Consider the following 10,185-nt stretch of genomic DNA (forward strand, 5'->3'; position numbering starts at 1 on the left):
CAGGGTGTAGGAAACCTTCCTCAGAGGTTTTGCTCCATATTGACATGACAGCATCACACAGTTGCTGCAGGTTTGTCGGCTGCATCCATGATGAGAATCTCTCGTTCCACCACATCCCAAAGCTGCTCTACTGGACTGAGATCTGGTGACTGTGGAGGCCGTTGGAGTCCAGTGAACTCATCGTCATGTTCTAGAAAGCAGGTGGAGATGATTTGAGCTTTGTGACATGGTGCATTATCCTGCTGGAAGTAGCATCAGAAGATGCTCCACTGTGGTTATAAAGGGATGGACATGGTCAGCAACAATACTCAGGTAGGCTGTGGTGGTTAAACCAGGCCACTTTTGTACTAACGTACTAAAGTGGGCCAAGAAAATATTCCCCACACCATTACACCAGCAGCAGCCTGAGCTGTTGATCCAAGGCAGGATGGATCTGATTTCATGATGTTTCCACCAAATTCTGAGCCCAGCATCTGAATGTGGAGCTGAAATGGAGACTCATCAGACCAGCAACGTTTCTCCATCTTCTATTGTCCAGTTCTGGTGAGTCTGTGTGAATTGTAGCCTCAGTTTCCAGTTCTTAGCTGACAGGAGTGGCACCCCTGTTAGGACAAGCAAGAGTGAAGATCTAGTCCACAACAGTGAAATGTCCTGTAATCCACATAATCCACACGTGGCATCTGTCTGTTCTTTAAAGTTCGGGGGCAGAACTGATTTCCATGTCTTAAAAAAATCCAGGAGGCTGTAACTAGACCAATCATAATAACACAAAGTTTTTTTGTTTTGTTTTTTTTTTTTTACATTCAATGTTTGGGATCTGTCCCCTAACAAACATACAGCAGGAGTCAGATGGACTATTGTGCCTGAAGAGTTTTTCAAGAAACCTATCACTTTTTGTATTACGGGGTCTTCCTCTTGTCTCTAACATACCTTCCACAATCTTCCAAGATCCCCGGCCACTTTTCTTGTCTTGTTTATTTCCATCCACAAAAAAACTTTAGTTTATTCTGGCATTGAATAAACATGTATAGAAGAATCCATTAGTATAAGAACAAGTGGCAACAAAGATCATTAAAATCCATGCCCATGAGAATAATGACAAACCAAATGAGCTTTCAGATTTTACAGGTTTGCACATGGAACTGCCTCCATTTCCCACAATACCTTGCTGCAATTGTTATTTTGAGATCAACAAGGGAAAAAAACTAAAACTTTCTATTTGCAGCCTTTGAAAACCCATTTATTTAACTTCAAGATGTCATTGGGCTTCAGACATGTACAGCACATCTTCAGCATCATCACCTTCCTCATCGTCACTTCAAGGAGCTCGTTCAGCTGTGATGTTAGCACTACATGTATTTAGACGACTTCCGCTGAAGAAAATAAGAGGACTAAAGCAGAAACTGACACAACGAAGAACACAGAGTGTAAAAAGAGATTTATTAGAATTTTCCAACAGTGAGCTGTGAAACACTCAGATCACAAACTAAAAAATAGAAATCACAAACTACTAGATATTAAGACAGACAAACCAACATGATTGTCACCACATTCCCAAAACTCTGGTGTACAAAGACCTGACTAAAGTGGGTGTGTTCAGTATAAAAATATAAGCAATAAAAATGTGATTGTCTCTGGTTGAAAGCAGCTAATACAGACAAGCATACTGTGCTGCACCATTTAAATCCACCTCAAAACTCACACTGCAAAATCCTCCTCCCATTTATAACTTTTCAGGAAATCATGACTTTAATTTAGAGATGCTTAAGACTTTGTAGTTAGTTGGAGTTTTTTGGAAGAACGTTGTCTTTAAACTCCAATATCATGAACTCAAAAGAAAAGTAACAGCAAAAATTAGCATTCTTAGTTATTACCCAACGTTTGGTTTGTTTACAAAACCGTTTTCCAGTTAGCTTCGGATCTTTTAGATAAGCCGCGTCTTGTATCCTAAGCTGATATGAGCGCTACAAGGCACTTGACAATACGCTGTTTCCCAGATAACACACATCTTTTATATAAACAGTGCACTGTGGATTCGGGTTGTCTGGTGTGGAATGTGGAGGCGTGTCGTATTTCAGAGACAGGAGTTGGTTAACTCCCGACGCAAAACATTTCTACGTGATTCAGGTGTTAGAAAGTAGCATCAGTTTCGACCTTTATTATATTTTGATGAGGGGGCAGAGCATTTTCGGAGGAGTTTCCCAAACACTGGGAATCATTATATTTATTGGGATATTTAGAATTTAAAACGGTTATAGAAATCTGAATTAATAAACGTTCTTCATACGTCTTGTGAGCATGGAGCTGAATCTGCCCGAGCTGTGGCAGCCAGCTTTTAGCTGGGATCTTTTTACTGCCTGTTGTCATGGTAACTGTAGCTAAACCACAACTTAACTTATACAAAACCTCAGTTTTGTCACAATATATCAGCATCAATGATTATCACAGTATTAAATTAAATTTCAATATTGTGCTGACTGCAGGTGTTTTTTGTTCTCAGCTGAGTGGAAACCTGACATTTAATCTTACAGGAAAAGAATCTTTACAACTTTCTCACGATATATCAGCGGCTACGATAATCACGACAGTAAACTAAGAATAACTATCGTGTTGAAGGCATGTGCAATAATATCATCATTTAATCTCAGCTGGTAAGATCTAAATATTACTGAGTGGTAATATAACATTTTATCATACAGCAGTTTTGTCACAATATATTAATGATATATAAACGATAATTGCGAAGGTAAATAAAATATATTGATATCAAGTTAATCGCAATATCATCGTTATTTCAGCTGATAAATTTAAACATTATTTATTGGAGACTTGACATTTTATCATGTTTGCAGTTTTGTCACATTATATCGCTGATTGGCAATAATCAGAATACTCAAATTAAATACTGATAACGTGCCACTTGCATACACACTAATAATGTTATTTTATCTCAGCTGATAAAATCATTACTGAGTGGAGACCTGAGTTAGCCTACTTTGATCATAACTCAAAAGATGAATTAGTTTGGTCGTAGGTTTTTGTGTTCATACTGGGATTTCATTATTATCATATGCTTTCGGTGACCATAACTGGTGAATACTCGTAATCATGACCCGAAGTTACGGGTGAGCTGTGACTGAGAAAGTTAAAAGGACTCAAGAGTGAAGGTCAAATGTCTTTTCTACTTCAAATTGCTTAATGACTTTGATTGAAAAGTAGTTTAGTTGGAGTTTTTGGCCAACAATAGCAAAAAAAAAAAAAAAAAATGGTACAGATTCCCCTGGTTGACCTATAATAAATAGAATAAGACTACATATGTAGCTTTGATTTGTCAAGATGATGCGGACAGGATGAGCCACCTGGAAAGCCGTCAGTCCAGCACGAACTTAGATGCTACTGAGTTAAGAAATGTCTTAAAACGAACTTAGAGGATGAAATTTATCTTTTTGGGTTCTGGAAATACATTTAAACCTAAACAATGTGCTTCCCAACAACACCGTTGGGCTTATTAAGAGAGGTTTTGATGGATGCCCCCCTCTTTAATTTTAATGGTAATGCATGAGGGTCAAACGTGGCCCGAAGTGTAATGGAGGAAAACTAAAACCTCAGAGACAAAAACAGAATATGTACATCGGAACGTCACTTGTGTTAAATAATAGTAATAAAAAAAAAAGAACATCTGGAAGAGAAATCAGCTATTTTTCCTTTAGGACATAGCTGTTTGTGTGTGTGTCTATACAATATTAAGTAAGACGACAGTTTGAAAAGTGTGAAATCAGAGTTGAAACTGACGCCATGGCAGGAAATGTGAGAACAAATCAAGAGTTCTGAGGGTTTAACATTAACCCAAAAGCAGCCAAAGCTGTAACCATGGTGATGGGCACTGTCTGCTTGTAACAACATTACAGGAGAATGAGGGTGATGCCATCACTTCCTGGTTTGGGAGCTTTACAGCTCAGTATCTTTGTATTTCTGAGGGTTGTAGTATCCTCTCTTGGTCTGTTCTGCCAGCTGGCGGCGGTAATCGGCCTCGCTGTCCTCCTGTCCTCTCGTCTCCGAGTACAGCGGCCTGGACATAGTCTGTGGCTCGGCGTTGGAGCTTGAACTGATAACACACAAGCAGCAGCAATGCAGCAGTTAAACGCCGCACCAACAGAAAGTTAGCATCTTCTACAGTTTAACTTCAGAGAAGAGACCGAGGCTCTCACCCGATTGGCTGAGGGCGGTTGAGGTTGGGTTTTGGCAGTTTTACTGGGACGGCGTAGATGTCTGGATGCTTCTGGGCAATTTCCAGCTACACAGAGAAAGGAATGGACCCAGATATGTCACAGTTAATACATTCGGAAAAGGAAAAACAAAGCACTGCATGACATTCTGACTTATAGGAACAACTAATAGGAGAGATTTGTGTTGGCAGCTCAGTCCATCTACCTTCAAACATGACCTGTCTGCATTTACTCGCACGTCAAGCAAGTTATAGGCTGCTTGTAGTCCAGCTCCTTTTCTGAGGTGCTGGCGAGAAGATCGCTTCCTTTTTCAGGTCAAAAGAAAGTGAAAAAAACTCCGCAGCAAGTTGTGCTGCTCTAACAGTTTTCGTGACTACCTCATTGATGCTTCTACATTTTCTGTTAGAAACCTCGACCACTTATAAGTTAGGAAGTTTATAAAATGCAGTAAAAATGTGACCTTGTAATTTGGATAATTTATTTAACAGACAAATCCAAAGACATGATTTTTAGTCATTTATTATAATAATCCACTATATCAATATAATTAGAAATTTAGATGCCACACACCCAACAAAAAGCTGGAAGAGAGGCAAAGCACTTTGAAAAACTACAGAAAATATCAGGTGAGGGTGTCAGGATTGGGTATAAAAGCACCAGCCTTCAAAAAGGACTTTCTTTTTTAATACTTTTTCTTTTGAAACTGAGCATTACACAAGCAGTAAGTACTGATTCTACTGAATATGTACTTCGCAGGAATCAGTAGCAGAGTTATAGTGCTTGTTGGCCCCTCTTTCCTGTGCTCTCCACCACCAACTTGTTTGGGACAGATGTACCACCCTCCTGATTTTGGTGGAGATTTTCTTCTTGTTAAAAAGGAGTTTTCCCTCCCCAATGTCGCCTTGTGCAACTCAGGATGGAGGATTAAATCAAAGAGAAGATTTGGTGCAATTTGTTGGTTTACTTAGCTACGTAATGTTTAATAAACTGGTTTATATGAACATGGTTATTATAAATCTGACTAATGTTGATCATATAATGGATTTGATTTAATGGTATTATAATTTGACAACAATGAATTGGATTGTTAAAGTGCCTAGATTGTTGTGAATTGGCACTGTACAAATGAGGTTGAACTTAATTAAATATTTCATAAAAGAAAAGTGTACCTAACAATATGTAAACTACTGTAACATATAGTGCCCATAAAGTGTACCAATTTAAAACATAATTTTCCAACCTATGTTGTATACTGTAACCCATTTACAATGCTCCACATAAGTCTCAAAACTGGAAAAATGGTTTTAATTTAAGAATTGTTTTATTGTTTTGCAGCTAAATCACATAAATCTGACCGTGTCTGTTTATTTTTTTATTCTTGTGACTAATGCATATATTTACTAGCTCTGTCAGGTAGTAAATATAGGCAATAAATATAACAGTATTTTAACATTACTTATAGGAGCATTAAACAAAAAAATTAAAAAAGTTACACCACCGTTTACTTCTGAATTTCTAAACCAGAAATTGGCTAAACATGCACTTAATAAGGCTGCTTAGTACATGCTAGTAACAAATGTAATATGCTGTATGTACTGTACAATGTGTGTACTTCCTAATATGCAAACTATGTAGCAGAAGGTATTTGTAAACAGCCAAAGTTTTAGCAGCTTTTGGTAAAAATGATGTCTGCTTTGACGTGATGAGAAACAACATCCAGGCTGTTAGCAATGGTAAAAACGTTTCTTTCGCAGTATGTGTTGCTGGCATCAGGTTTTCGGTTTGTTTACATCTTCTAATTACAGCGAAGTTTTCAGGTGAACACTACAACACTGTGACAGTAGTTTTGATTTTACTGCTGAAAAAAAACATAAAAATAAAAAACCATCACTGACTCGAGCATTTTCAGCCTCCTGCAGCTCCAGCAGCCTCTGAGCTCGCGCCAGGTGGTCCATCTTCTCGAACGCTTTAATCTGGGAGAGGACAGGTCTGTGTTAATTAATGCTCCACTTCAGATGAAAACAAATGAACACATGCTGCACATCCATATGGTACGGTTCATATGAAAGTGACACGAGATGCCAGAACACTTAAAACTGATGAAGAGCTGTTATGGGTTTTTAAAGGAGGGTTGCAAACACACAAGGTGATTCAGACATTTACCTGATTACCCATTCTCTAGTTCGTATTAGGCAAAGAAAGAAAAAGAAAAAGGAATAGAAATAATTCACCAAGTGAAACAAAGAATAAAGAGATGTAAATGCAGGAGAAAAAGAGCCAGACAAAAAGAAAAATCTGTTGCATAATATTGTTTTAATTGGTCCGACACCAACCTTGCCCAGGAAGGATTTGTTAGCGGGGTCGTCTTCCTCGCCCTCCTTCCCTGGGCTGTGGTCATCTGATGACTGGGCCAGACGGGTGATGGCGGGCTTCATGGCTACTGGTGGGGGAAGAGGCTTGTTTCCGCCTGCTGCGTCGCTGCTGATGGTGCTGCTGGAGTGCGACTCATAGCTCCTTGTTGAGTCAGTCCGAGTCTGAGCGCGCACCTGCAACAGGAAAGGACTTTTCAAAACCATTTCTGGACCTACATTTAGCCGTTTTGTGGTTTTTGGTGACAACAAAAAGCTTTAAATCACCTCAAAGTGGAGGAGTTTGAACTGAGCGGCACAGAGAGAAATTTCAGATCAGTTTGGTAAAAGACTTTCTGGCCACCAACTCTTTAATGTCAGGTTTTTGACAAAAATCTCAGTATTATTACTGCTGCCATGAAGGTCTTAAATAATATAACAATCTCTCTCTCTCTCTCTCTCTCTCATATATATATATATATATATATATATATATATATATATATATATAAACATAAAGTAGTGCTGTTTGTCCCTTTTTTCTGACTTTTCAAAGGATACTGTTGATCATATTACTTTAATCAAATGTCTTTCAGCTTTTGGCTTTTCTCAGCAAGCAGTTGGATTGATTGCAAATTATCTTACAAACAGAAAGCTGTTAAGATTGAGGGTTCATCCTCAGAGGTATTGCAAGTGAAAAGGGCGACTCTCAAGGTTCAGTACTGGGCCCATTATTATTCATTATTTACATAAAAAATCTTGAATAGAATATTCCGAATTCAACTTTTTATTTCTATGCTGATGATCATATACTACACAGCACCCACTCCTGCTGAGGCCTTTCAGTATTTACAACTTGCGTTTGAGAAAGTACAAGAACAACTTTGTCATCTGCAACTGGTTTTAAATGCAGACAAAGCAAAATGTATGTTCATTAACACTTCAAGAACTGCAAGATCAACACTGAGAAAATTTTAACAAGAAATAGTCAACATATTAAGTTGGTATCTACTTTTAAATATTTAGGATTTTTCATTGATGACCACTTGTCTTTTAAGGAGCACATTCAGTATGTTGTGAAAAATGCTGAAAGTTTTAGTAGGATTTTACTATAGAAATAAGTCTTGTTTTCTTTTTATGTGAAACAGAAATTGGTGGAAGCAACCTTTATTCCTGTTATTGACTATGGCGATATAAATATCTTTGTGAGGCGCCGTTAAAAGAGAAAAAGTGTTCTTATTTTAAGTTAGCAGAAAGCTAAAAGGTGTAGGTATTGTTGTGCTTGTCAACAGCTGACGGTGTCATCCTGGACATATCTCTGTAAAGGGCCATTGTCCTGTTAGATGTGAGTTTTCGTGCATATTATCTACCCAGAGAGTTTTTAACGTATTATTCTGGTAGTGGTTTATATTATAACTGGTACCACCACAGATGCAGTCTGTGACATTGCTAGCTAAGCCGTTGCTAGGCTACAAACACAACATCGTAACACTTTCATGGCTTGATGCTGTAAGATGCACGTTTTCCTGGTATTGCATTTTGTTGCCACTTTGGGGCAGAAACACGTAAAACAACCGGAGGTGCAGGTGATTCTTGGTTGTTTTGGAGACATAATTGGCCCGTTAGTTTTAGAAAAGGTTATCAATTGCAGCTGTTGTCTGAACATCAGACCTTTATCCTTTACAGCCTTCAGCACATGACATATATGAAACGTTCCCTCATCTGTACTGATTTGATATGCAAGAATCAAAGAAGATGGCTGCCTTTGTGCAAGTGTAAACCAGCCCTACAGAGTGTTGTTAAAGTTCGGGGAAAGGAGAGGAAGGTTCTCACCTTTGGGGGTTCAGGGACAAAAGAAGGGGGAGGGCTGGGCTCTCTGTTGAGCATCTCTCTGCTCCCTGACCTCCTTATACGAACCTGGGGTACAGGGTGGGACCTCTACAACAACACACAGACAAAGGAGGGGGGAGGGGTTAAGAAATCACACACAGCTACGGCAGGTGAGGAATGTTAGAACAGAAAAGGCGGTGTGTTGAATCGGCGTAGATGCCCACCTCGTCCGGCATCACGGGCTCCGATGATCGACTAATGGCTGATACCGGCTGAGGCTCGTCCAGCGTCTCATCCAGCTCGTTGTCAGTGTATGCCCCGCCCTCGTCCGCCGTGTCCTCGTAGTCGCTGGTCAGACGGCTGTCCATGCTGAGGTAGTCGGCACTCATTGCAGACAGGTAAGACATGTGGTCATCTTGGAGATCCAAGTCCTCCTCTGAGCCGTCCACCTGAGGGGAGGAAAGAAATCTGAAGTGTACAAACAAAACCGGATCCTTTTCCTTCAGTCTGACGGGAATGTTGATGGACTCACCTTGCCCTCAGACACCCACACAGCTCTGCCCTGCTGCTCCTGGATCGACTCTTTCACGCTGCCATACCACGCGTCATTGGCCGAATTCAGATCGATGGTTGCTAGATGTAAACAAAAACAAAAAATAAGCCATAACCCAACACAGAAACACTGCAAAAAAGGTAAATAACCAAGTCTTACAATCTCATTTCCAGCCAAAAAGTCTTTTTGGTAAATTAATGATGTTTTGAGAGTACGTCTTTCATTTCTTACTTATTTACTAAAACCTAATAATTGGTTATTTTACATGCATATTAAGGTAAATTATCTCACTGACACACACCATCTTTTACACACAACTTCCAAGACCTTCGGGTATTAATTTAAACCACGGCAAAAATGAGGAATCTTAAAATGAGGAAAAAGAATTAAACACAAACAGAAAATTCAGACTATAATTAAGTAAAATAATCTGCCAGTGCAGGAAGATAATTACACTTTCTGAAATAAAACTATGGAGACTTTAGACAAGTGAGAAACATCTTTAAAAACTGTGAAACATTTCAAGTCCTTTTATAAATAAATAAAAAAAAAAAACCAGAGAAGCTAAACATAAATTTAAGAATTGCTCGTCTCTCCTTGTTAAACCTCCTCAGAGTTAATGAAAAATGGATTTAAAGTAAAAAAAAAAGGTGCTTTGGGTGTCTTGAAAAGGGCTGTATAAATCTAATCCATTGTTAATGTTTTATAGTATAGCAACCCTGAATTCATCTACCTCTCAAATTGAGGAATGAAGTGTAACTACTAGAAATATTACCAGGTTGGGTTTGAGTATTTTCTCATTTGATAAATGACTTGGAATTAGTGTTTTACGAATTGTTTTAAGATTTTTCTCACTTATCTAAAGCCTGGAAATTTTTCTTATTTCTGGAAATCTTATCTTACTGCACTGGCAGATTATTTCTGCTTCATTATACTCTGAATCTGAATCAACGATAACCTTCATCTACCTGTGAAAAGGTGAGAGCAGGTCTTCCTCAGCTTGACGGCCTGCTCGTACAGCTTGCGTGCGCTTCGGGTGGATCCTGGAACGAGGCGGGTCCTCATGGTCTTGACCCCTTGTTTGCTGTCAGGGTTCAGGAATATGACTATGGGATACCACTGGGTGTAGTTCAGGGTGTCTACGGCTTTGGGAGTCACATCCAGCAGAGCATGGCGGTGCTGGAGGAGCAGCGGGAGGATGATAAATGTTAGACGAGGTGACGGTATC

At 39.1% G+C, this 10,185-nt stretch overlaps 1 protein-coding gene across 5 annotated transcripts in view; it reads right to left on the reverse strand.

Annotated features, from left to right (window-relative positions):
* Positions 1–1,421: 1,421 nt before the first annotated feature.
* Positions 1,422–10,185, reverse strand: part of tjp2a (tight junction protein 2a (zona occludens 2)) — a 47,579-nt gene continuing 38,815 nt past the window's right edge. For 3 of the 5 annotated variants that reach the window (XM_041969969.1, XM_041969971.1, XM_041969968.1), the window contains 8 exons: positions 9,926–10,136; positions 8,937–9,037; positions 8,629–8,853; positions 8,408–8,512; positions 6,560–6,772; positions 6,122–6,199; positions 4,209–4,294; positions 1,422–4,105 (listed from right to left, as the gene is read on the reverse strand). In XM_041969969.1, coding sequence (XP_041825903.1) covers positions 3,949–4,105; positions 4,209–4,294; positions 6,122–6,199; positions 6,560–6,772; positions 8,408–8,512; positions 8,629–8,853; positions 8,937–9,037; positions 9,926–10,136 — 1,176 coding nt within the window. In that variant the 3' untranslated portion in view covers positions 1,422–3,948. Of the gene's footprint in view, positions 4,106–4,208; positions 4,295–6,121; positions 6,200–6,389; positions 6,405–6,559; positions 6,773–8,407; positions 8,513–8,628; positions 8,854–8,936; positions 9,038–9,925; positions 10,137–10,185 lie in introns of all 5 variants that reach the window. The other 2 variants (XM_041969967.1, XM_041969966.1) reach the window with 1 other exon arrangement.

This window comes from Melanotaenia boesemani, chromosome 19 (genome assembly GCF_017639745.1).
Source record: "Melanotaenia boesemani isolate fMelBoe1 chromosome 19, fMelBoe1.pri, whole genome shotgun sequence".
Lineage (NCBI taxonomy): Eukaryota > Metazoa > Chordata > Actinopteri > Atheriniformes > Melanotaeniidae > Melanotaenia > Melanotaenia boesemani.